At 50.7% G+C, this 27,927-nt stretch overlaps 1 protein-coding gene across 1 annotated transcript; it reads left to right on the top strand.

Annotated features, from left to right (window-relative positions):
- Positions 1-203: 203 nt before the first annotated feature.
- Positions 204-25,960, top strand: GPR143 (G protein-coupled receptor 143; the record flags this gene model as incomplete). Its single annotated transcript, XM_082681494.1, has 9 exons — positions 204-471; positions 3,843-3,952; positions 4,881-4,975; positions 11,189-11,281; positions 13,744-13,853; positions 15,404-15,512; positions 17,143-17,260; positions 18,440-18,683; positions 25,556-25,960. 9 exons carry the CDS (start codon positions 204-206, stop codon positions 25,648-25,650), a joined length of 1,242 nt encoding a protein of 413 aa, XP_082537620.1. The 3' UTR covers positions 25,651-25,960.
- Between the last annotated feature and the right edge of the window lie 1,967 nt (positions 25,961-27,927).

Raw genomic sequence — 27,927 nt, 5'->3', positions numbered from 1 at the left:
GTGACGCGTCTGCAGAGGCGCGACGCCCCCAGCAAGCCTGGCGCCTTGACTGCCAGCGCGGGGGATCGGGCGGGGGCTGCGGAGAGGCCCAGGGCACATGACGGCTCCCCCCCTCCCCACCCCCGCCAAGGGCCGGACCAGCACATGACCCGGGCCGGCCGGCGGGGTCCAGGCAGACACGAGCCGCATCCCCAGCACGGACCATGGCCTCCCCGCGCCTGGGGACCTTCTGCTGCGCCACGCGGGACGCCGCCACGCAGCTGGTGCTGAGCTTCCAGCCGCGGGCCTTCCACGCGCTGTGCCTGGGCAGCGGCGCGCTCCACCTGGCGCTCGGCCTCCTGCGGCTGCTGCCCGGGCGCCGGCCCGCGGGCCCCGGCCTCCCCTCAGCCTCCCCGCCGGCCACGGCCCGCACCCCGGCCTCCGTCCGCATCCTGCGCGCCGCCGCCGCCTGCGACCTGCTCGGCTGCCTGGGTGAGGGCGCGCCCGCGGGTGGGGATCCGTCCGCGCGCGGTTGAGGGCGCGCGGCCCCCGCCCAGGACCTGGTCGCCACGCGGGTAAGGACGCCCGGCCCACGGGTAGGAGGGCCGAGCCGGAGGCGGCTCCCCAGGGGCCGGACTGGACGACCAGGGGACTCTGCGATACAAGATGGTCGGTAAAAGTTCCTTCGGGGGACCGTTGTTTTTTTTGTTTTTTAAACAGTTTGATGTATTTGTTATTGCACTTATAGGGAAACTTTAGACGGTGCTGTGAAGGAAAACCCAGAAAATACAATGCATCCCTAAATGTACCACTAGTGAGAGACTAACAGTTAATATTTCGTGCGCGTGCACACACACACAAAATCGTTTCCAAAATGATTTAGCAGAATCAGGAAGAAACCCATATATATATATATATATATATATATATATACACATATATATATATATGTATATATATATGTATATATGTGTATATATATGTGTATATATATATGTATATATATGTATATATATGTATATCTATTACACTTTTATTTACTTACTTGTTTATTTATCTATCTAAGTTTGGGTTTTATACCACAGATGGGCAAACTTGCAGCCTTTAGGCCACATCCTGCCTGCTGCCTCTTATCTATGGCCCAGGAACTAAAAAAGTTTTTACATTTTAAAGTGTTTTTAGAAAAATCTAAAGAAGAAGACTGTTTCTGACATGTAAATATTCCATGAAATGTAAATGGCGGCGTCCGGAAGTGGAGTCTTATGGGGATGCAGCCATGCCCTGCACTTGTGCCTTGTTTGGGGGCATCTTGGCCCTAAAAGGGCAGAAGTGAGTGCTGAACAGAGAAACTATGGCCCGTAGAGCCTAAGATATCTTCTCTCTGGCCCTTTACAGAGACTTTGTTGACCCCTGCTTTCAACTCCAGCACGGCACATTTTACAAACCTCTATGCTAGATATTGCCAAGCATTTTAACTTTTTTATTTTGGAAATTTTTTAACATATGCAAATGTAGAGAGATTGTATAACAAACTCCCTGTACCCATCACCTAGCTTCATCTATACCCCATCCCCGTATCCCACTCTCCACTGGGTTAATTTGAAGCAGATTCCAGAATTTATATCATTTCACCCACACAAATCTCAATATATAGCTGTAGAAGATAAGAATTTTTAAAAAACATACATATCACACAGATATCACTATCACCCCAAAATAATGAAAACCAGTTCCTTAATATCACTGGTGTATGTTCAGGTGTCTCATAAATGCTATTTTACAACTGGTTTTTTCAAATCAGGATCCAAATACTGTCCATGTTTTGTAATTGGCTGACAGGTGCTGGCATTTTGGAATTGTGTTTTTCAGTCGTGTTTGCTCTTGAAGGAAAGGCTGCTGGCGGTATTTGAAGTGCCTTCCACCGCTGTGCCGTGAGGGGGCAGCAGCTTCGGGGACCCCTTGAGTGCTTCTCTGGGCACAGGTGGCTGTGTGTCCCAGGGCCTGGTTCTCCTGTTCCTGGTTGTGTGATTGGAGACACTCAAGAATCTTGGCTTCAGATAAATGCTATGGAACCTCTAGTCACTTGCTTAGACTCGAGGAGTAAGACAGGAAGCTATAGCGATAAAATCAATTTGGTGCAGGACAATAAAATAAAAAATTGGTTTTCTTCCTGATTCTGCTAAAGCATTTTGGAAAAGCATCTTAATAATAATCTAGTTTCTGTAACTTGAATATCTGAAAATAGAGCTGCACGCAAACATCTTTTGAGGGTCAGCAAAGTAATATTCGTATATCCTTTGGCCTTTAGAAGGAAGGTGCATGACACTGCGGGCAAATGGGCAGAAGCAGGAGTCAGGGGAAGGCTTGGTGACCAGACCTCCTCGCTGAAAAATAAGAAATACAGGGCTTCCCTGGTGGTGCAGTGGTTGGGAGTCTGCCTGCCGATGCAGGGCACACGGGTTCGTGCCCCGGTCCGGGAAGATCCCACGTGCCGCGGAGCGGCTGGGCCTGTGAGCCATGGCCGCCTAGCCTGCGCGTCCGGAGCCTGTGCTCCGCAACGGGAGAGGCCACAACAGTGAGAGGCCCGCGTACCGCCAAAAAAAAAAAAAAAAAAGAAATACAGATGCCTATCTCATGGGGTGGTTTTTTTCCCCCAGTTTTTTTTTAAATATCTCTTTTTTTTTTTTTTTTTTTGGCCACACCGTGCAGCTTGTGGGATCTCAGTTCCCTGACCTGGGATTGAACCCGGGCCACGGCAGTGAAAGCACAGAATCCTAACCACTAGACCACCAGGGAACTCCCTCCCCAGTTTTACTGAGACATAATTGACATATAGCACTGTATAAGTTTAAGGTGTACAGCATAATAACTTACATTTATCATGAAATGATTACCACAACAAGTTTAGTAAATATCCATCACCTCATATAGATACAAAAAAAAAAAGTGTTTATCGAGCTCAAAGCAGAGCTCTGGACTGAAAACGACAAAGCACTATGTGGACGCAAAGCATTATTTTTGTTATCTGTGCTTAAGAATGAGAAGCTGTATCTTAGGCTTTTAGTGTTCACACTCACCCTTTTAGTGGTATATGACACAGTGTATATTTGGTAGCATGTGACACAGTGTATATTTCTGTATGTGAAATACACACACAACACTAGTGTGTAACTCTACTGCTCACAGGTCCCCTTGAGCGGGGTGTTACATAGTGAATGCTTAAACAAAGGCTATCTATCGAATTACTTAACAGAGGACCCTAATATATGCCTTACGTGTGTATACTGTGTTGAGGAGAATCAGATATTTGGGTCAAATAGCAAGGAAAACTCACAAATAATAAATGGCAAAAGTAGATTATCAAGAGCTAATTTGTGAAAATCTTAAATGTATATTTTTTAAAGAATGAAAGAACTATCTTTTTAAACTTCAGAATGTGCTTTCTCAATCATTCTTTTTTACATGAGGACTAGTTAACTTGGACATTAAAAATATAGCCAAGAAATATAAATTGTTATTCACATAATCACTTCTGGGTGCCAAATAAACAGACAGACAACGTTAGGGACAGCACTGTGGCTAATGGGGGCTGAAGTTGAAATCAAAGTGCCTGGGATTGCTCCACTACCATAATAATTATTTTCTGAGTCTTATTTTTTTCTCTGTCTCTCTGCACACACCAGCGTGTTTCTTTCCTCCCTGTCTCCCTCACATCTTTCTCTTTCCCTTCCTATCTATCTGTCTATCTGCCTATCTATCCATCCATCCATCCATCCGTCCATCCATCATTTTTACAGAGTCAACAAGTCACCTTTAGATTTGTATTAGGAGCAGATACAAAGCATCACCTGATTCTCCCTTAGGTATCACAGTCCGGTCTACGGTGTGGTTAGGGTTCCCGAGTTTCGTGGACGACATCTCAGCCGTGAATGGGACAGACGTGTGGCCCACCGCCTTCTGCATGGGGAGTGCAGTAAGTGTACCTCCCCTGGTCTCCCCCTTCCCTCCCCTTTGCCCCGCTCCATTACGCTGTGTCCTCAAAGCGTGGTCGCATCCCTCCCGCCAGCCCACTGTAGCTTTTAGAAATGCACACGCTCAGAGCCCTCACCCCACTGACCAGGGACCCTGGGGTGCGGGCCGTCTGTGATTTAACAAACCCTCCAGGGGCCTCTGACCCACACTCCAGTTTTAGAACCACTGTGCTAGTATGTTTGCCATCCCCACCCTTAAACACACATTCAATCCTTACCTTAGATCCAGCCACAATCAAAACCAGCTGGGCAAAAAAGGAAAAAAGAAAAAAAAAGTTACTGATTTAATGGATGTATTTACTTAACAAAATATATATTTAAAAATAGCCATTTGTCCATCCATATTGCTCTGTCCGCCAAGTTAACACTCCAGTGAATGACCTCAAAGGACACTGGTACCCTGTTGACCCGCCATCTGTGCCACAGCCGTCAGCATCTCTCCCTTCCTTCCCTCTGTTGCTTCCCAGCTGCATCCCGATGGAGCCTCTGTCTTAGTATATAGATCTCGTGCCGCTTCTAACGTACGGAGTTCCCCCCGCCACCGCCTTCCTTCTACTGGGAAGGTCCTTCCTGCCCATCCTCCTTGGTCCTCAGCAAAAGAGCTTCATGCCAGGCCAAGCCGCACACCTGAGCCCTCTACCTCTGACCACAAGCGTAGCACAAGGCAGGGCTCGCTGGACCCGGTGCAGCTGAGCAGACAGGGCACCAAGGCGCACGCCCGTCCCAGGCCACATGCCGGCCTGGGTTTCCAAGCCTCTCCGGAGGGCTTTCACGTGCTGCCCCGTGACGTCAGAGGAAGTGGGCGTCTGCCAGCTCATTTCACGGAAACCCATGTCCAGGAGCTTTGACGCCGGCTCTTCCCGATTACAGATGTGGATCCAGCTGCTGTACAGCGCCTGCTTCTGGTGGCTGTTTTGCTATGCGGTCGATGCCTACCTGGTGATCCGGAGATCGGCGGGACTGAGGTATTCAGAGCAAGCCAGCTGGCTTCTGCCCTAGTTTGTTGCCTGAGGGAAGGTTGGAGACACCGCTGAGCGCTGCATCTCTGTACGGCAGACACAGCTGATCAGAACCTTTCAGCTGACCCCTCCACCGAGAAACGTCTGTTCAGCTCATTTTTATAAAAGGCTGAAGGCACAATCGAAATATCGAGGATTTCTCCAGGTGCCCCCTACCAGAAAAAAACAGGATTTTAAAACCCTGAAAACAGTATTTCAATAGATTAAATATTTGGAACACGACAAAGACTTAAAAAAAAATAAGAATTGGCATGAAAATAAAAAATTCTGATGGTGTCTAAAGGTTTAGGAGAAAAGTTCTTAGATGTATGTATTGATACAGGATGCTAAATACGGAGCCCAAGGGTTCTGGAGCTGCCAGGGGCTGCCTGGGAGGAACCCAGGAAGGGTTAGTGCCTGGGTCCTGGTGGGTTCAAATTCCTGCCCCATCACTCACTAGCTGTGTGACTGTTGGCAAGTGGCTGAACCTCTCTGGACTTCCGTTTTCTCAGCTGTAAAACAGTACCCACCTCAGGAGGTTCCTGGAAACAGTAAATGTGATAGTACCCGTGGATGGTTATGGATGGAGCCTGGCACGTAGCAGGCGCTCAGTAACTGGGAGCTGGGGTTGGAGCTGGGATGTGCACGTTATGGAGGAGACAGAAGCACAGAGAACCTACGTGCCAAAGAGAAGCAGGAGGGCACGGCGGGTGTCCTGGTCTCCGGGCTCCAGGCCCAGGAAGGATGGGTCCCCGACCAAGTTCGTGGTGCACTTCCATTAGGCCCCCTTTGCATGGAGCCCTTGTTTGCTTTTTTCTTTTTAAATAGCTTTATAAAGTTCATCTGTTTAAATGTATAAAATCCATTGTTTGTGAGCATATCCACAGAATTGTGTAACCATAACCATTATTTGGCTTTATGACGTGTTATTCATCCCCCAAATCTCTGTACTGGTTACGAGTCATTTCCCATTCTTCCCTCTCCCGCAGCTCCTGGTAACTTCACATCTACTGTCTGTCTCTGGATTTGCCTGTTCTGGACAGTTTCTGTAACTGGAATCATACAATGTGTGGCGTTTTGTATCTGGCTGGTTAAACTTGGCCTGTTATTTTCAAGATTTATCCATATTGTGGCACGCAGCAGTTCTTCATTCCTGTGCGTTGCTGAATAATACTCCATTGTTTCGCTATCTGCCTTTTACCCGTTTATCAGTCACTGGACTTTTAGGTTGTTTCCATTGTTTTGACTGCTACGAATAATGCTGCAATGAATATTTGTATGCAGGTGTTTGTGTGGACATATGTTTTCGCCATATACTTATGGGTATACACCTTGGAGTGGAATTCCTGGGTCATATAGTAACTCTGTATAACCTTGTAAGGCACTGCTGAACTGCTTTCCAAAGACTCTGTACCATTTTACCTTTGCACCAGCAATGTGTAATGGTTCCAGTTTCTCCGCATCCTTGATAACAACACTTGTTTTCTGTGTGTTTGGTTTTTTGAGATTTTAGCCATCCTGCTGTGTGTGAAGTGGTATCTCATTGTGGTTTTGATTTCCCTGATAACTAATGATGTTTAGCATCTTCTCATGTGCTTATTGGCCATTCGTGTACTTTCTTTGGAGAAATATCTGTTTGCTTCCTTTTTCCAGTTTTTAACTGGGCTGTTTGTCTTTCTTATTATTGAGTTATAGGAGTTCTTTATATATTCTGGATACAAGTACCTCATTAGATATATGATTTACAAATATCTTCTCTCATTCAGCAGGTTGTCTTTTCACTTACTTGGTGGTACCTTTTGAAGCATAAAAGTCTTTCATTTTGATGAAATCCAGTTTTTGTGTTTTTTTCTCTTATTTCTCGTGCTTTTGCTGTCATCTAAGAAACCATTGCCTAACCCGAGGTCACAAGGATTTATACCTTTGTTTCCTTCTAAGAGTTTTATCGTTTGAACAATTTTATTTAGATCTTTGAATTAATTTATGTGTGGAGGTGAGGATAGGTCCGCCTTTATTCTTTTGTAGGTGGATATCCAGTTGCCCCAGCACCACGGGTTCAATAAATTCACTTTTGAAACCAACGTGAGTAACCAAATAAAGACCATATTAAGCTACAGACTACACTGGGCAATCTTAGTGAATCACCACTCTGAGATCCTTGGTATTCCTTACGTGTATCACATCATCATTCACTTTGTCTCTCTGGCCTGAAATTTAGTACTCTCTTCAGTTTTGCGTTTCTTTCTTCTACCTTTTTGCCTTAGTTCCCAAGCTCTTACACATCTGTACAAAACCGAGGTATACTTGGTTGTGAAAATTCTGTAGGGAAGACAGTTAAGGTTAAAGGTTGCCAACCAGGTATATCAGTGAGAATTAGTTTTGGCTACATAAAATAAATAAAACAATAGTGGCTTAAGATAGGAATTTCTCTTTCACGCGAAAAGAGGCCAGAGGTAGGCAATCTAGGGCTCTTATGCTGGAAATCAGGGACCCAAGCTCCTTCTCTCTTTCTGCTCCACCATTCTATTATGTGACTTCCATCCTCAAGGTATCATGGCCCAGTATAGCTGCTGGAGCTCCAGTCATCACATCAGCATTCCAGAAAACAGGAAGGAGGTAGGGGGCAATGCAAAAGGGACCTGTTGTCCCCTGAGCCAGATCCCTTTAAGCAGGGACCTGTTTTAAGCAGGCCTGCTGTCCATGAGAGTTTTACACAACAATAACATTTTCATGTTATTGGCCAGAACTTAGTTTTCTGTCCACACTTAGCTGTAAGAGGAGGTAGGAAATACAGTTGATTATCCAAGCGTGCTGCTGCTCTGCCTGACATCCAGGTTCTGTTGCTGAGGAAAAAAGGGAGAATGACTTTGGGTAGGCAGCACGAGGAGACCTTGTCCCAGAAGCTGAGTGCAAGTGGGATGGTTCCCTCACTCAGTTTGGGAGGGATCGGAGCTAGGATACAATTAGAGGTCTCATAGACCACCACTCAGTTGTGGAGATAAGAGGAACCTTGGAGCACCGAACAGAAGCTAGAAGAGTATGTCTCCTGCTGTCATAGGAAATGCACCTCCACCCGTGAGGGACTGGAGTTGGACAGGGCTGAGTGACAGCTCTCTGGACCCGGAGAACAGACAGAGCCCTCAGAAGCCAGGATAGGCGATCAGGAAGCCCTCCTCACACCCCGGCGGGTGTTTGGAATTCATCTTGGAGCTTGGCGTTAGGATAGGCAGAAGTCTGCGGATGTGCAGGGACTAGAGGACGCCAGGCTTCCGAGGACCCGCCCATCGAACAGGAGGCGGCCCTCCAGGGATGCCAAACACCCAGATGCCTCCCAAGGGCAGGGTTCCAGGGCTGGGAAGACCGTCGGCGGTGAAGTGGGCTCTCCCATCAAAAAGGAGCGGGCCCACAGCAGAGAAATAAGACGGGTGCTCTCTAGCCACGGAGACCCAGCCCCGACCTCGTCCCTAGCACAAGTCACGCTTCCCAGGGTGAGGTATCTGAGGGGCCAGCCCGGGGTGGTTTAGAGCCAGAGCTGAGCGTGCGGGTCCAGAGCCTCTGGAGCCCCTCTCTGAATCGCCAGCTTGTTTGCAGAGCCGAGGGCGGAGTGGATGCTGTAGGTGGCAATGAAGAACCTGCAGCCGGTGGAGAGGGGTCCCGAGGAATTCCCAGGCAGGGGGCCAGACTCCTCCGGTATGGCGGGATTAAACTCCACATTCCCTTCTAGATCCTTCCAGCATTTAGATGTTTCCTTTGGCGCGGGAGAATTTTCCCTAAGCAATGTCATTAAGGCAGATTGAAAGTTAACATGTAAACTGCCTCTTGGGCTCCAGGTGCGGGAGACGCACGGTTTAGCCATGCCGGCCGGCACCTGAGATCCCGGGAGAAGCTCTGCTTGCCCTAAGAAAAGGGGAGTGTGAGAGCAAAGAGGGTCGTGGGGGGCGGAGCGGCCTTCGCGTGCCCGCACGTGAAAACTGGCTTGCCGTCAGAAAAAGGGATGAGGGTCTTCAGCCGGGGCTGCTCCGGATCGATCCGCCACGGCTTTCTGGCTGTATCGGTTATTGACGTGGCCGCGGCCTGGGTCCCGCGGCCGGCTCTGACTTCCCCCCCCTCGTGGGCGTTTGGGGCCGAGGGGAACCGAGGGCCGGGCTTTGGGGAGCGCGAGCTGGCCTCGCCCTCCCACCCAGGAGATGACCCCAGCGGCTCCCTGCAGCCCAGGCTTGGCGTCTGGAACGCAGATGCCACCCTGCCACGGCCCAGCCCCTGCGCAAAGCTGCTCCTTAGTTTCCTGAGTGTCCGGCAAAGCCTGTGACTTGTGGGCAGGACAGACCCCCGCACGCTCCCAAAGCCGGACGGGCAGGGAAGGGCTGCTCCAGAACCAGCAGTGCCAGGGGAGGCGAAGGTGCAGCCGCGTCCGCGTGGCCGCCCAGTGGGCCGGCTGTGCAGTGTCTCCTCCCTGAAGCATGCCCTCTGGGCCATCTCTCTTCCCTCCTGTCTCCTTGTAGAAGGGCGTCCTTCACCGCATCCCTGACCACGCCCTTTGTCCCCACGGCGGGTCCGCAGGGTTAAAGTCCTGATGGGCCAGGGGCTGCACCCTCTGCCAGGCGTCTGGCAGAGGGTTTTTTTAAAAATTTATTTTATTCATTTATTTTTGGCTGCGTTGGGTCTTTGTTGCTGCGCGCGGACTTTCTCTAGTTGCAGCGAGCAGGGGCTACTCTTCGGGCTTCTCGCTGAGGTGGCTTCTCTTGTGGCAGAGCTCGGGCTCTAGGCGCGCAGGCTTCAGTAGTTGTGGCATGCGGCCTCAGTAGTTGTGGCGCACGGGCTCAGTAGTTGTGGCGCACAGGCTGAGTTGCTCTGCGGCATGTGGGATCTTCCCGGACCAGGGCTCGAACCCGTGTCCCCCTGCATTGGCAGGTGGATTCTTAACCAGTGCGCCATCAGGGAAGTCCCATCTGGCAGAGTTTTGAGTAACAGTGGGCACCTCTGAGGGAGCAGCCCCGGGCCACGTCCCATTGCACAGAAGAGGCAAACAAAGGCTGTCTTGGAAGAGCGAGGTAGCTCTGCACGGGCTCAGGTGGCCCATCGTCCTGACCCCACCTGCAAGGCTGGCTGCCTTGAATCTCTCAGGGGGACAGGGTGGGGTGTGTGGGAGTACAGAGGTGAAGGATGGAGATGGTAACGATGAGAGAATTTGAACTATGCAGGGAATGGGGGGTAGGGGGCAAGATGGGAAACCTCCCCGCTGCCCTGGAGCGTCGAACCACCACACATTTGTTAGAGACCTTCTTCTTGGTTTGGATTGAGCATTAAGACGCTTGCATATTAGGTACGGAGGTGACTTCAGGAAGGACAGAGGCCAGGAGTTGCTTGCCTACTGGGGGAGCCAGGCACTTAGGAGGAATTATGAGGTACCCGTGCCTCACTCCTCTCAATCTTTTATTTATTTATTTAGTTAGTTAGTTAGTTGTGCCAGGTCTTAGTTGTGGCAGGCAGGCTCCTTAGTTACGGTCACCTGCTCCTGAGTCGCGGCATGCGCGCTCCTTAGTTGCAGCAGGCGGGCTCCTTAGTTGAGGCATGCAGGCTCCTTAGTTGTGGTATGCAAACTCTTAGTTGCAGCATGCATGTGGGATCTAGTTCCCCGACCAGGGATAGAACCCGGGCCCTCTGCAGTGGGAGCGTGCAGTTTTAACCACTGTGCCACCAGGGAAGTCCCCTCCTCTCAATCTTGAAAGGCTTAGGTTGAGGGAAAGAAGCCAGACACAAAAGGCCACGTCGTGTGTGACTCCCCTTGGAGGAAATGTCCCGAACAGGCAAATCCACAGAGACGGGGGGTAGATGAGTGGTTACCAGGGCCGGGGGCACAAGCATGATGGGGAAAGCCCACTGAGTGGGTCCGGGTTTCCGTCTGGGGGGATGAACATGTTCTGGAACTGGATAGAGGGGGTGCTTGCACGGCACTGTAGATGTCCTAAATGCCGCTCAGTTGCTCATTTTTAAATGGTGAGTTTGATGTTATATGAATTTCACCTCAATCAGAGGAAAAATAAAAACCTCCCAGGCAAAATCGGGCAGCTGTTTGCCAAGGGTTTGCTCTGCGTGCATCTTCCTGCCGCTCGCGGAGCTCGGGGCTTGGTCAGTGCTGGACCTCAGGCGTGGCCGCCCCTCTGCCCCTTCTTCCCCCAGTACCATCCTGCTCTACCACATGATGGCCTGGGGCCTGGCCGCACTGCTCTGCGTGGAGGGAGCATTCATGCTGTACTACCCTTCCGTGGCCAGGTAAGCCGGGGCTCCCAGCAAGCCCACTCCCCCGACGCCTGGACCTCCCCCCCCGCCTCTCTTGCAGGAGACGCCCAGGCACTGACCCCGAGCGGGCGGGCAGGCCATCGTCCTGGATCTGTGCAGCTGAGAGCACAGTGGCTGGCACCTTGAGTTAGCGTCCCTGCCTCTGCCTGTCCCCTGCGTGTGGGTCGGTGTTGTGCGCGGTGTGGATGCAAAGCTGGGGGCACGGCTCCCCCGTACCAGCCTGTGTGCCAGCCTCCAGGCCTGTCCCCCTCCAGACGGACGCAGCCTTCCCCTGCCCACTGTTTATTTTTCATTCTTCAAACCAGCTTCCTCTGGGCGAGCAGGTGAGTTGAGCGTCCCAAGAATGAGTTGGAGATGGCTGGAAGACACAAAGGGTCGCTCGCTCTTGACAAGCTTATTTTAAGCCTCTGCTGTCTGCACTTTCTCACCTCTCTCCATCCTGTGCTGTTCTGAACACAGACACTGGGCGATGTGGCCTCTGAAATTGTCTCAGGCATTTCTTCAAGTTTAAAACCCCATCAGTGCAACCATTTGTAAAGCCTCAAGGTCCCTCCAAGGATATATACTCTAATTTTCAATGGAAAGCTGAAAAACAGAGGTTGGACATTGTCTCTTTGTCTGTGACTTCAGGGCAGTGTACACCCGGGATCAGCACAGCGCAGCCCTCAGGACAGATCCGGCCCTCTGCCCTGGTCTTGTAAATAAAGCTTTATTCGCACACAGCCGTGCCCATGTGTGTATGTATGGTCTATGGCCAGTTACACATTAGAGCTGAGTAGTTTGACAGAGGCTATGAGGGTTCTGGAGGCTAAAATATTGACTATCTGCTCCTTTACAGAAAAAGTTTGCTGACCTGTGGTGTAGACCGTTTCTGCCCCTTCTTTTTCGATTTCTTGTAGCCACTCACTCAGATGTCTCCACGTTGGTGTTGCTTTGTGGCCTCTGTGTAGATCCCTCCAAACAGCCCACTCTCCCCAGGAACCCTAAAAGGACAAGTACAGAGTTAGCAGCTGTTACAGAGGGATGCGCTTAATTGGAAAGGGAGTTTTTATCTCTGGCCTCCACCTGTGAGATCCTGGGGACGTTGCGTCTGAGCGCGAGGGAGCCATTGCTGCAAGGACACTCAGGAACGCCAAGGTGCCCCGTGGTCTCCAGGCCGCCCCCTGAAGCATCTCCATCCTTCCTCATATCCACCCTCAGAGCCCACGACGACCCAGAGCCCTCGGCGCTCTGCAGGCTCCCACCCTCTCTCGTTTGTTCCTTACATTCAGTACAGGCACCCGAATCTCATCTCTCCCCCCTCTTGTTTCCCTTTCTCCCCTCAAGCCCTTCCCGACCACAGTTTAGCTTTCACAGCTCAAGAGGAAAGCTTCTGTTAAAAAGGAGGTAGCAAAAAAAATAATAATAATAAAATAAAAGAAGGTAGCAACACAACATTGTAAGTCAACCATACTCCAATAAAATACGGCTTTCAGGGTAAAAAACAAAACACGCAAACCAAAAAACAGAAAGAAGGCACCATCCTCAGGTGGTACTGTCATCCTTAAGGCAACAAAGATGGGCACTGCATTTTTCTTACCTGTTTCCATGCACTTTCAGCCACTTTCCCCTCTGGTGTGAGCACTTCATACCTATGAAAACGAGAGCAGTAGCGTTTTTATCACTCCACCTTCCGTGGCCACAGGAGCTGTTCCCTCCTCTGCTTTTCCACCCCGTCTGGGGTCGGGCCTGGGCAACATCCCCTCTGCTTTGGATTCTCTCTTCCTCTTTGCCGTTCTCCTCTACGCTATGTATTTGTTAACTAATAGCCCCGGCCTCGGTAGCATACCTGTGTGTGGCACCCACCGTGTCCTGTGGTGATAGATGATTCTCAAGACCCATCAGTAGAAATCCGGGTCCCCCTCCCCGAAAAGAACCCCTGAAATGATTACCTGTCACCATGACAACAGATACCCTGTGCTGTGTGAGGCTCGGGTATTTTGATAGTCGAGGACAGAGCTTGGATCCTATGCGTGATGTCAGCCAGGCTTAGCTGACAGCTGTAGTAAGTGCCGAAAACCCAGCAGGTTCGTAGAACGCCTTTGTCTTGTTTGAAAGACAAATGGGGGAGACCCACTTGTTTGAGAGACCCAGTGGGGGAGTTGGGGGGGATCCACCACCCCAGAGCGCCTTTTCCCCTCTTTACCTTTTCCCAGCAGGGAACTTTAAAAGCTCCCTGATTCACGAGACACAGAACCGTGACTGACCCTCCTTCTTCTGTGATTTAATGCTTGTCCGCAGACGTGAGATACGAGTCAGGTTTCCTTCGGGCAGAGTCAGAAGCCGATCTGTGTGTTTCCTTCGATCTGGTCCTCTTGTCTCGACTTGCAGATGAGTCGGCGTATCTCAGGCAGAGCCTCGGTGTTTTGGAGAATGACCCGGCTTTCCTCCCTCAGGTGTGACAGGGGTCTGGAGCACGCCATCCCCCACTATGTCACCACGTACTTGCCTCTGCTGCTCGTCCTCGTGGCCAACCCCATCCTGTTCCGAAAGACAGTGACTGCAGGTAAACCCAGGGAAGTGCTCTGGGGGCGAGGCCGCGGCTACGGCCCCAGGCCACGGGCTCTGATCATCATCTAGGACCATGGACCTCATGTGTCATCCTCCAGACAGGAGCACAGTACAGGTGGGGAAAGTGAGGGGGTTTAATAAACGAGAGGGAGCGAGCCTACTCAATTATGGGCTGTACGAGTCCTTGGCCAACGTCTGCTAGCTCAAAGCCGGGACCAGGAGACGTTTCACTTCTGTCTGGGCTCCTCCTGAGTCTGCCATGGGCGTGCCCCAGAGGACCCCAGTGGCCTTGGAAAACTGCGGAGGGGAGACGGGATCAGGAAAGGAAAGGGCAGCCGAGGGGAAGGGATGGATGTGGACTGAGCCGTCCTGGGAGCCTGGGCCCTCCCCGTGATGTCTGGGCCTGTGTCTTCTCCCACTTGGGCAGTAAACAGGAAGGAGAGCACAGGAAGTGAGTCAAATGCATCAGGAAGAACTGGGTGAAAGGGATCTTGTGAGTCAGCAGAATGCACTGGACAGACCTCCCGGCCAAGGCAGGGGACCTGCATTCCAGCCCCCATCCCGTCCTCAAGGAAACGTGCCCCGAGGCAAGTCTCCAGGCCCCTCATGCCGCCCTGTGGGTCCCTCACGGGCAGAATGAGAAGAAAGAAACACACCTTAACAGAAAGGTCACTTGATGATCAGCTGTGGGTTGCAGAAATTGAACCTAAGTGAAGTGCTCTACCACTAGGGAGAGAAAAATCACTGCAGCTCTTTGCATATCTGCATTTAAAACTAGTGTGCTGTACACCTGAAACTAACACAACATTGTAAATCAACTATACGCCAATAAAAATTAAAAACAAAAAACCCCTCCCCCCAAAAAGCTAGTCTATTAAATATAGCTTTTTTTTTAAACAAAATTGCATTAAAAAATAGTGATTTGATTACATCAAACAAATGAAAATGACTTATAGAATAAAGACCGGAAGGAAATACACTAAGATGCTAACGATGGTTGTCTCTGGGTGAACTACGGGTTATCAATTCTTTTCTAAACTTTTTTGTATTTTCCAACTTGTCTACAAGGATAAATGTCAAATCTTTCAACATTTTACAATAGTGAGCATGCATTATTTTTATAGTAAAAAATATAAACCGTAAACACATATAGTTCCCGAACTAGTAAAACCCAGATAAAATCCAGAGTGTAGTTAACAGCACTGTACCAGTGTTGACTTCTTCATGGTGACCAATGTGACTATGGTTGTGTAAGATGTTACTCTGGGGACAGCTGGGTGTAGGTATACGGGAACTCTCGGTACTGTCTTTGCAAATCTTGTGTAAATCTAGAGTGATTCCATAGTAAACGTTTAAAAACTCTATATTCCCGTGAGTCTCCGAGAAGTCCCACGTGCAGGTGGTGAGGAAAGCACGGCCGGGTCTCGCTGGGCGTCACGCTCTCCTGGCTCTGCTTCGGAGCTCCCACCTGCTTTACTGCCCTTCCTTTGCACGCGGGAAACGTAAATAACCAAATGACGTGCTGTTCCCCTCTGCTCTTTACAGTGGCCTCTTTACTAAAAGGAAGTCAAGGAGTTTACACGGAGAACGAGAGGCGGATGGGAGACGTGATCAAGACCCGATTTTTCAAAATAATGCTGGTTTTCATTATTTGGTAACCTTTCTTCTTTTTTTAAAAAACTGTCCCTGGGAAGGGAAATGCAAACCGCCTGTCATTTGCTTTTCCAAGTGTGACCTGAAAGTTCCAAAGGCAAGAGTCTTCAGAGAGGAAATTTTTGAAACTTGTGCTAGGTGCCTTTGGAGGAAATGCTTGCGAGACAAGAAGGCAAGTCTACCATCCGTGAACTTCTGGAAAGCTATTCACATCTACTCAAACTACATAAAGAGCCCTAAGAACGAAAAGTCCCGAGTTTAGTTTTGATGCGTCCCACCCATATGCCTCCGGAGTTTTGCCCCGTCGCTGGGGTTAGCATTTAAATCAAGTGCCTTCTAAGTCCACCCATTGGCAGCAGGCTTTTTTTTTTTTTTTTTTTTTTTTTTTTGCCGCGCAGCATGTGGGATCATAGTTCCCCGACAGGGATCGAACCCGCACGTCCTGTAGTGGAAGCGTGGAGTCCTAACCACTGGACCACCAGGGAAGTCCTTGCATCAGTCTTGACACCAGGATTCCTGTATCTGACAAGATACAAGGGCAAGGACCCATCTTTAGTGTTACGACTCACCGCTCAGGCAAGAAGGGTAGAGTGGGACTTCCCCGGTGGTCCAGTGGTTAGCACTCCACGCTTCCACTGCAGGGGACATGGGTTCCATCCCTGGTTGGGGAACTAAGATCCCACAAGCTGCGTGGCATGGCCAAAAGAATAAAAATAATAATAAAAAAAGAAGGGTAGAGAGCAATCTTCCTGTCCTCAACTGTCCACGCACCCCCATTCCCCCACCCACCCCCCCTCCCACCACAGGTGTCCTGCCCCAGCGTTTCAAGTGGGTGTGCTGGGCATAGACCTGTGACCAATGCAAAATCGACTGGAATCAGGAAACACTTCGCTGTGGTGAAGCAATGCTTCGCAAGACAGAGCACGCCTTGTGGTGTTAATAATTGATGTGATGCAAGCAGGTTTGTTTGCACAGTCTCCTACGAGAGACGTACATTAGCTCCCTCTAAAAATACACTGAGCTTGTGGTTTCAAACGTCACCTCCCTGCCAAGAATAACCTCAAAAAATTCAAACATAAAATGTCAAGATTTGTTTTGGTCTCCATCAAAACATTAGCTTACTCTTCAGAGGAAGGATGAACTCTGGGTTATTTGACATGTGCTAGAACCTTCCACCTGATGTGGTGTTGAGTGCGACCATCGGAAGGATATGTTGGTCTCTGCTTTGGGCTGAGAGGGGTGGCATGTCTTACGTCAGGTTCTTGGTGTGCTGCGTCCTCCTTGCTGCTAAGCAGCACTGCCCCCGCCCCAGGACTTCTAGGTGTCGGGAGGCATGGTCCCTGACCCCCAGCGTTAAAAATGAATTGTGGGGGCTTACCTGGTGGCGCAGTGGTTGAGAGTCCGCCTGCCGATGCAGGGGACATGGGTTCGTGCCCCGGTCCGGGAAGATCCCACATGCCGCGGAGCGGCTGGGCCCGTGAGCCATGGCCGCTGAGCCTGCGCGTCCGGAGCCTGTGCTCTGCAACGGGAGAGGCCACAACAGTGAGAGGCCCGCGTAACACAAAAAACAAACAAAAAAAAGAATTATGTCACATGTTCTCTTCACCTGTGGGCCATTTTCTTTCTAACAGTTGGGTGTCGAATATCATCAATGAAAGCCTTTTATTCTATCTTGAAATGCAACCAGATATCAATGGAGACTCTTTGAAACAGGTCAGAAATGCAGCCGAGACCACATGGTTCATGATGGTAGGTCTATCTTAATTTAAAATGTTCTTCCTAAAGAAAAAAAAAAAAAACAGAAGGGATAAAACCACTCAGAAGTATGATCTATATGTTATTTAAATAGGCAGGGAGTTGAATAGGTTCCTGGGATGCTAACATCTGGCCTGGGTCCACGAGCTAGCTGTTTTCATTCAGTGTTGGGGTCGTTATTAAATGGACATGACTCTGGTAAATCAACTTGGCAAGTGAATCAAACCTTTCAGGCTGATTTAAAATATCAGGGAATTTCTCTTGAAGAAATGTTTCAGACTGAAAAAACCATAGGGATGTAGGTATTGCTTATAACACTGTCCGTAGTTATGAAGCATTATAGGTAACCCACATTGTTTTAAACAAAAGGGAACGGTTAAGTTAATGATGGTCTTTGATCTTGAGGAATCTTATGCCGATGTCGAAGATGACAGTGTAAAAAAATGACAATTGTGAAATCTAGTGTTCCGTGAAACATGCAAGATCTAATAATTATACTGATTTCAACTACCTAGTAACACGTGCATGAAAAAATATTGGCGAGAAATACACAAAATCATGGTAAGGTGGAAAGAGCATGGGTCGCTTCCCTCAGTGTTTTCATCATATTGCATTTCCAAATACAAAAATCCACACACGAGCTGTTCGTGGAGAGATGCACGGTGCCCTACACAGAATTAAAATGTATGTTGCTTCAGAGTCGGGGGAAAGCTGACGCAGGAGGGTAAGACCCACACTGCCTGCCTCCACCCCTGCCCGTGCCGTGGTCACGTGCAGGGACCACACGTAAGCAGAGTTTCCTGGACTGACAGGCTCAGGTGCCTTTGTGCGGTCACATCCTAACAGGGGCGCGAGGGGCAGGGCCCCGAGTCCCTGCGAGGGAGCACGGCCACGGGCCAGAGGTGAGACAGCCCGGCTGGGCCGCGCAGGGCCTTCCCTCTCCCGCCTCCTCCCTGGTCTGACTCAGGTCCTCTCCCCACCCCACCTCCCGTGTCTTCGGGCACCTTTGAGGGCGCAGCACCGCCAGCCAATCTGTCTCGCCCCACACCGGCCAGTGGGGCAGGTCGCAGTGAGGCCAGCCCAGCGGGCCCCGAGTCACCCTGGGAGCACCCAGTGCTCTGATTCCCACCGTCCCACCCTGACTCACCCCTGTCTCTCTGTCCTCCCTGCCAGGGGATACTGAATCCAGCCCAAGGGTTCCTGTTGTCCCTGGCCTTCTACGGCTGGACAGGCTGCCGCCCGGCTTTTCAGGCTCCCAGGAAGGAGATCCAGTGGGAATCGATGAGCACCTCGGCCGCCGAGCGGAGTCCCCCGTCCCTGCGGGGCTCCCGTGAGCCCCGGGAGAGCCCCGCTGCCAGGAAGGAGGTGCGGGCCGGCGGGCACACTTCCGACGAGGCCGTGAGCCTGCTGTCTGAAGGTAAGAGCCCCTCCGCCAAGGCAGGCGGACGGCGGGGCCCCGGCTCCCCTGGAAGTGCTTTATCAACGGCCACGTGGCTGGTGCATAGCATTTCCGTCCTGATGTCTGGAACCTGCTTCAAGGCGAGAGTGGAAAGTGACAGCGTTAGGTCTCATCGCGTCATCCACCTCTCCTTTTACTATGACAGTGGTACCTTTTCTCTAGTTATTAAGCACTGTAGCCTTGTAATAATTATGAGCGGCTCCACCTTGGGCTGGACGGCCTTTTGAATAGGAGCAAAACTGCCACTTCAAACCCGTCGCGAACGTTTGCCGTCAGACAATGAATGGTACGACCCGTCGCGAACGTTTGCCGTCAGACAATGAATGGTACGACCTGTCGCGAACGTTTGCCGCCAGACAATGAATGGTACGACCTGACCTCAGCAGCTTTTAGATGCCGCTTGGTCTGTCCACCTCATTCGGGGACATTTAAGGGAACACGCTGGTCGTCCAGTGCTGGCTCTTCTGATCTGCCCTTTTCATTTCAAGACTCTAGCACTGTGGTCCTCAGATGGGTCCTGTTTTTAAACTCCTGTTTAATCGGATTTGGGGTTATGTCTATTAACCCAGCCGACAAGGAGGAAGAAAGTTCAAGGCCCCAATAATGTCTCTCTAAAGATTGCCGTCTACTAAACCTATTACATACATTTTATATTTATATATTCATGTATACTATTTATATATATAAATATATATATACATTTATATATACATTTATATATATTTATATATATAAATTTATATATTTATAAAATATATAAACTATTATATGTACTTTTCATTAAACATACTGTAACCTTATAATTTATCATTTGCTCTGTATTCTGAATTTACTATTACAAAAAGCTCACTTATATTCTAATCAAGATGGGTAATGAGAGAGAAAAATCACTAGACCTATGATCCTTATTCCTAACGAAATCTCAGGGACTGTCATGGTTATGATAACTGATTAATTTTACTGTCCCTGGTCTATGCAGACCTTTATTCCCTTGAAAGATTCTTCTTGAGCAGACATTTTGCTGTTAGCATTGAGTAACAAGACTGGAAATTCTTTACAAGAAGCGGACACATGTTTGCAGCACCTCTTCTGGGGGTCGGGGGGTTGATTCCCACAAATGCTGCTTGGGGAGGAGGCCACCCCATGCCCTCCTTCTGTCCCCACTGAGGCCCTGGAGCCCCTCCCTCTTCCCACTTTATTACACTGGGGCTAGTTGCAAATGCTTTTAACCAGAATGCATCACCCTGCAACCCATGTACCATCTTGCACTCATGCTTGACCACTGCACGTGGTAAGGGCCCAACAGTCGTTTGTAATAATTATGTTAAATTACACATTTTTGATGGGAAATTAGTTCTGAAAGGCCTAAGAGTAATTAATTGTAAGCTGTAAAGACTTCTTAGACGTAAGATTTAAAGAATTCTCAGTAACATAGAGTTGGGGTACTGTGTCAAATATATCTCAAAAGAGCTGGGGAAAAAGAGTTGAGATCTTCTTAACCAATTTTTTTAGTAAGACTTTATAATGAGTAAGCACTTTCTTTGAATAAAAGCAACATTTGTCAAGCTTGTTAGAAGCAAGGTGACATATGGTCTAAGTATAAGGAATGGACTTGCTACGCAGGAGCCACGATGACACCCTCCAGGGAGGGCTCGTGGCTTCTGGGCGCAGGACTGTCCATCTCGGCCTCCTCCAAGTGAGCTGAGGACTACAGCCCTTCCTGCAAATCTCACTCAGTATTTCTTGACCTCTAACAGGGTGCTAACGACAGTGATTTTCGTAAGATTAAATAGATCTTTGTGCTATGTGCTTAAATAGTGCTGGGACACAGAGGGCATTCCATAAATGCTAACTCTAGTAAGCATACCTAAACCCCATTACATATTCATAACCTGAGCGGAGACATGGAGCAAATGTTGGCGAGACAGAGAATGAAAGAGTCCGTGAAAATTTCCAATCTGCGTTTAAAGTATGAAGGCAGGGCGATCTGGGCAAACGATGTGGATACGTGTCAGGAAACAAGCCCAGGGCAGAAGGATCCCCACGCAGGAGACTCCTGTTCTTATACCACAGGCCGTACACGCCGCTGCCAGGACCCTCAGGAAGCGGCAGCCTTCTGCCTACAGTGGTAATCTTGGAAATGAGAAAAGGCTGGCTTGGTCTTGGGCCGTTTCCTTTCTCCTCCTTCCCAGCCGCTTTGCTTTTAGTCTCTTTAGTAAAGGGAGGGAGCTACTCATAATACAGAAAGTACTATTACATGTGGGAGAAAAGCCCAGAGATGCAAACTCGAAGCAGTAAATACAGTTAGGCTTCTCCCTGTTTGCATCGGTTAAGATGAAGCTTGACTGGTTTATCATATCCTTAAGCCTCTACTTTAGGATTCACTTCGAGGCCAACAGGCTTCCACTGAGCCTCCGAAAGGAAGTATCTGACGTGGTGTCTGGCACTTACAAGTCAACCGAGTTTGAACAAATATTCATCGAGCCTCTGCAACATGGTCAACGGCGTTTTAGCTGAGGGGCGGGGCGGTGTGTGTGGACTGTGCGTGTCCCTGGGAAGGATCATGTAGGAAACTTGCAAGTGTCAGTTAAGTAAAGACAATACTGTATTTTATTCTAAAAAGTCTGACGCGTTAAAGGAACACAGAAAAGGCAGGGCCTCTGTTGGTGTTGGCGCATGGGTGAGGGCTTCTGGAGGAGGTGATGTTCAGACTGGGTCTTGCACCGCAGACTGGAATGGGAGGGGAGGAAGCCCGGAGGGCGCCCCGTGTGGAGACTTAGGGCAGAATGTCTGTACGTTGTTCAGGGGTGGGCACAGCGTGGGATTTGTGGGAAGCTGGAGAGGCAGGTCGGGAACAGATAACGAAGGGTTTTTACAGATTCTGCTAAGGAGTTGGCATCTTATCTAGTGGCCAGCGAGAGGCCAGTTAAGGTTTTTAAGTGGAGAGATGCACTCAGATTTGCTTGTAGGACTAGCCTAGCGAATGGATGTGGGAGAGTTGATTGGATGATCATGCTTCGTGACCATGGCAACAGCTAACATTGAGGGGATCTGTGCGTAATTCTCTATGACAACTTCGTTCAAAATCGCATCTTTATGATTTCCCTTGGGACTAAAAGTCAAGAAAAAAGGGTACTTCTCACAAATAAGCAGAAACCCGGTTGGTTTTTATCTGGTGAGCACCAGAAACCCTTAAAGTATTATCTCCTCTGTCCATGAGCTTTACGGACCGTAGTGTCAGATTTCCGGCCCTTCTTTAATAGGGACACTTTGTGCTCACAAGGGAAAAGTTCAGGATCTGATGGATACTTTAACCTTATCATTGCCTTCAAAGGTTGGGGTGTGTATTTCTCAGGAGATCTGCTCCCCTAGCCTTCAACGTCACCCTGGACCAGGTTCCCCCAAGCCCTGCCCACCGGCAGGGGGCACGGCGGGACGGCAGTGGAGCTGGGGGCGTGGTCACAAAGGGGACACGTCTTAGGCGGAGGCCTGGCGGGGAGGGGCGTTGAGGAGAACAGGCCTTCCCTTGCTGTGGCAGAGGGGCGTGGCCACAGGGATAGGGGTGTGGCTGTGGACAAGATGGACCACAGGGTGTAAAGGATTGCGTCAGTGGGGTAGGGCCGAGACGCGGGGCATGTGGGGAGACGAAGAAGGCTGTCGTTAGAAGAGAGCACATGTAGTGTGTCCACAGGTAGGAAGCTTGTGGCCTATGCAGAACACAGTGGATGGAAGTGAGGGGGCGTAACTGTCTGTCTGTCTCTCTCGCACGTCTTTTCTCTCCCCCCAAGTGTCTTTACCACAATTCCGTGTCTCTCACAATACCCTAGTTCTTGCACCATTCCCTCTCACCCACAATTGCCCTTTCTCTCCCCAATCCTTTGCTGTTCCCACAATTCTCCATCCTCTCCCACAACCCCTTGCTTTACTCACAGTTCTGTGTTTCTCCCACAGCCCCCTATTGCTCCCACAATTTCCCATTTTCTGCCACAATTCTGGAATCTTCATGGTTTCTCACAAATCTCTTGTCTTCTACAGTTCCTTTTGCTACTGCATTCCACCGCTCCCCAAATTCTTTTTCTCGGAGAGATTTCTGTTCTCCAGCATAATTCCTTCTCTCTGACAATTGCCCGTCATCTCCCACGGTTCTCTCCCCCACAATGCCTCTCTTCCACAACGGCTAGTCTCTCCCACAGTACTCTCTTCCCCATAATTCTCAGTTCTGCCTGGCAATTCCGTATCTCCCCCACCTCCCACCAAGTTTCTGCCGTTTCCCACAGTACTCTCTCTCCCACCATTGCGTCTCTGCACATCTCTTTATCCTCCATCACAGTTTCACAATCCCCAAATTCCCTGTTCTCTCCCACACTTCCCCGTTACCGTCCCCATTTCTCTGTTCTCTCATACACCTCGTTCTTTGTGATTCTCTCTGCCGTCACTTGCCCCTCCACGTACCACCAGGTGGCGCCATAGGTCGTGTTTGCCAGGGGAGTGTGGGAGGGAACACACCCCAGGGCCTCCAACTCTGTCGGGCTGGCGGGACCCAATTCAACACCTTGAAGGGGCCGCAGGCCCAGGGGTTGTACGCTCTCTATGGCTCATGCAAGTAACCACCTGGTTGGGATTTCTGATCTAGGGCCTCGAGGTTTTAAGGGATCCAAGAGCAGCAGCTGAGGGCACCGGGGCATCCAACATGCCTTCCCAAATGTTAGGTCTGCGTGGAGCCAGGAAGTTCTCGAGAACCTGCCTGGGCTTGCAAGGCTCCCTGACGGGAGTTGCTAGGAAGGCGCTCGGCCCTTGGGCACTGGGAGGTCGCTGGCGGCTGCATTTCCTGCACGCACACTCAGATGTGCACATGCACCGACAGAGAATTAGTCCCTCACCCCCACCATGGCCTTGTCGTGACACAAAGGGGTCTCCTCCGTGGAGCCCCGGGGGACGGGGAAGGAAGCAGGAACTCTGAAAAGGGGGGCAGAATATGTCCCAAAGCGTCAGGTAACGGGCCAGATCTTGATCCCGAGCCCCCGTGTGACCCTCCAACCCAGAGGCTTTTTGAAAAGACCACAGAAATCACACACAAGCTCCCACGAGCCCAGGACGCGCTCATGAACGGCGAGCGACGCCGAGAGAACCGAGCCTTCGGGGAAGCGCCAGCGAACCCCTCCGGAAGCGCAGGTTCCCCGCTCCCACCCTCCCCGTCGGAGGCACCGGCCCTTCCCCCGTCGTCTGAATTCCTTCCCCGCCCCTTGGTGGGCTCTTCACGCTTGGGGCGGCTCCCTCCGACCTGTGTGGGGGCCGCAGGCCGCTGTGGGGTGTGGGTGGTGGTGGGGACGGTGCTGTGTCGGCCACGCCGCAGACCCCGCGCTTGCGTCCTCTTGGGTAATATCGTCACCTGTTCCTGTAGCTCCGGCTTCCCCAGGCATTTCCAAGCCCACAGAGAGCTGACGGCGTCTCCTTTTCCCCCTGAAGTGTCCTCGGAAACTCTGCATGTGGCTCTTCTTACTGCGGGCTTCTTCCTGCCGGTTTTACACGTTAGTCTCCGTGAGTGCTCTGCGGTGCCTGCGCCGTGTCCCACCGACGTCAAGGCGGTGACCCCACGGTATTTAGCCATTCAGCGTTAGTTTATCGTGCCGGGGCCTTGTTTAGGCACTACAGATACTGTGGTGACTAAGGTAGACAAATGGCGCTGTCCACTGAGACTCTCCGTATGATTATATAATAATTATTATATCAGCATTTGTGAATGAAAGTCTCAAAGAACTGTACAACATTCAAGGCGGCGAGAAGTGCTGCGAAGAACAACACGTCAAGAGGGGGCAGGAGAGTGGTTTTAGATACGCGTCCCAGACACCTCCTTGAGGAGGTAACATTTGAGTGGAGACCTGAATGCAGTGTGGGAGTGAGCCATGAGAAAATCTGGAGCGCTTTGCGGGCAGAAAGAGAGATGTGCAAAGGCCCTGGGGCAGCACTGAGCTTGGATGTAAGAGAAGCATGTGCCTGAGGTTGTGAGTGAGCAGAGGGACATGAGGGGAGGAGCCTGCAGCCGTCAGCGGGGCCTCTCGGTGGAGGGAGTTGGGATTTGGAGATGTTCCTGAAGGGCAGTCACCTGCCCCATGCCCCGCTGAAAAGTCCACCCTTCTCTGCGTCTTCCTTCGCTGTATTCCGGACACACCCCCCCAGAACCTGGCACCCGGCAGGCGAGCCTGGATATTTGTGGAGTGATATCCGTAGAAAGAACAATTCAGACATCTGTTGCAAAGATCTCCCACACCTTCTAAAGGAAGGCGTGTTGTTGGGGTGATTAAACAGACCTCCAGGATTACTCTTTTGGCTGGAGTGACGTTTGCTTTCACTCTACTGATGGTTACCTACATCCCTCCTCTTAAGTTTTAGTAAGAGGAGTCCTTGGGGCACCTCGTGGAATTGAGAGCAGGTGGCCGGGCGACCCCGGAGCCCTGTTGCCCCCGAGTGACCCCTGGGGCAGCTGAGATCTCGGGCCCCTTAGACAGCGTGTTCCAGGGCTCCGAAACTCCCCCGTGTCAACAGTCTGTTTCCGTTTGGGCTGCAGCACCCACAGGGTTCGGCTGAGATGCGGTGAGCTGCCCAGTGGTGAGGTCTGGAGGAAGGGAGACAGGGTGGACCTCCCTTCAGGGAGGTCATACATCAGCTGCCCCAGATGATTCTGTAGGACTTTTGTCCTTCGGAATGATTTAACCACGTGTAGGTGAAAGTATCATGTACTTTTCCTTTTTAAATACAGACGGTTGTGAAGCTTGTGAAAGACGTTCTCGGACACGGACACCGTCACGTGACAGTCTTTTTTTCCTCTCCAGGTTCTGACTCCAGCACAATTGAAATCCATATTGTAAGTGTGTCCCGCAACGGAAAGGAGACTGAATCTGTTCCAAAAGCCCAGGGAGACCTGTGAGAGGACGAGATAGAGGTCCAGATCCCGTCTTCCTCAGACTCCACGTTTCTCATCCCTTAGGACTGTGATCTCGCCTGCAGTCAGCGCACTGCATGGTGTAGCATCCCCCCAAATCCCACTCCTGTCACCACGTTAGTGTATTCCCCAAGATCCTCTTTGTGGTAGGAGGGATGATCCGTGAGCCTGCGCTTGGGGATGGCAGGGCGGGGCTTTCCAGATCAGACACTCTCCACTGACATTCGTTTTTCTGATCTGGCTGTAATGTAAATGCCAGACCCAGGTCCTTGGAAAAGTTAATAAACGAGCTGTGTCCGAGCTCCCAGCCTGCCTTGGATTCTGTCTGAACAGCACCTCCACAGAATGCTCTTGAGTCAGATAGTGATGATGCCAAAAGGCCACGAGAAGAGGCAGCAGGACCGACGGAGCACCGAGGAGCAGCTGCACAGCAAGCTCCTTATCCACCACTAGGGGGCAGCGGAGGACAGGCTTGGACCGGCAATTTAGCCCTCGGTCCCCACGTTGTGTTGAGCAATGATTGAGTCTAAGGAATCCTTGGGACCTGACTTATGCTCAGATCATTGCCTACGTTTCCATCTTTCCATCAGCTGAAATATAGATTACATATATAAAGTACACATATATAATTATATAGAGAGTCGTCCTTTGATATCCATGAGAGATCTGTTCTAGGACCCGCACGATTTCGAAATCCAGAGGCCCTGGTCCACACCCGTGGGGGGGTCTTCCGCATCCGCAGGAGCCGCTGGCCGGGGGATGGGCAGTGCAGACGGTCGGCTATTCATAAAATCTGTATACTATAGATACTGAACATATACATGTGCATATATATCTGGGGGCAAAAATACTGTGTATACTATTCCCTGGAGACGCAAGCCACCTAGGTAAGTCTATCGAAAGGCAAGGCACCATTTCCTCAGGACACTGCAGTCAGCTCTGCCATGTGACCCTCGTTTATATCAAGACTAGGACTCCATCCTGCTCTAGAAAAGCTGTCCAGGATGCTTCTAGATTTGTGTTTTTGGAGTCACATGGCCGCAGATGGATTCAGGGCATCCTATGACTGTGACCGTGGTACCCAGGGCTGCGTGCTCCTCAAGATGGACCGACGTCCCAGCCACCTTGACCCAAAGCGTCCAGCAGGTGTGAAGGAGTTTGAACTTCCCGGGTGTCATCTGCGTTCTTAATCTCTGCATCGACATTCCATCTGCCCGCAGCATCAGAAGCCCGTCCTCTGAGGACTCCCCATGCTGAATGAGGCACAGCCTCAACCCCACTCTAGAGCAAAGCTGCCAGCTGCTCACTCTCCCAGGCTCCCTCGCAGCTAGAGCAAAGCATGGGCCTGGCAGAAAATCAGATTCGTGTCCCAAGTCTAAGCTGGAAGCGGGTGCCCAAGGCCATGGGCCGTGCAGAAGCACTGCTGGAAAGGGGTCGGCAGCTGGTGTGTCTGCTTCGGAAGGCATCCGGGGTGTGCTTTCAGGGGCCAGCCCAGTGTCCAGTATCAAGGTGTGGGCAGCTCCCAGCGCCGCGTCTGCACCCGGTGTTACGTGTATGGGCCCAATCCTGCAGCCGAACACGGCCCCCAAGCCTGGTTCTCCAGAGGCTCCCCCCGAGGTGTTCAATGTCATCCTCACCCATTCTGTTGGCTTTACATTAGCCACAGTCAGGTTCAGAGCTTGCACGTGAGAACTCAGGCTGCTGTGACTATCTGGTTAAAGGGACCTCTCTCAGCAGATGGGGTGTCAGCGTCACAGCTGGCAGGGTGGTTTCGATTGGGATGGAGGCAGAGTGAGCCAGTGAGTGGATACCTTCCCGTGGCTACGTGCCACGCCCTAAGCTACACCTGGGCACTGGGGACAGAGATGCTATCGGTCACTCCCGGGAATAAAAAGCGAGCACAGCAGATCACGACAGACCACGCCTGGCTTTCAGCAACTTCCGTGTAAGGCTGGCTGCCGCAGGGGGCTGCTATGTTACTGTTTTGTAGATGGTAGCTGGGACGATAAGTGGAAAGATCTAGGGGAGAGGAACCGATGGTGATGGGAGATGGGAAGGTTCTTGAAAAGGGGAGGGAACTGGGACCCAGAGCCAGGAGTTTGCACGTGACAGGTGTAGCTGGGAGTGTAGCTTGGGTGCAAAGATAAGCCTGCTCCTATCAGGTGGCTTCTGTTTGATTTCAATTTATTGGCCAGTTTATTTACCACACCTTAAGAAACGTTTAAATGAGTCTACTTATTCCCCCTATTCCAAAGATACCCT

Source organism: Grampus griseus (assembly GCF_964374135.1).
Source record: "Grampus griseus genome assembly, chromosome: X".
Taxonomy (NCBI): Eukaryota; Metazoa; Chordata; class Mammalia; order Artiodactyla; family Delphinidae; genus Grampus; species Grampus griseus.
This window is presented reverse-complemented; position numbering and strand designations above follow the sequence as displayed.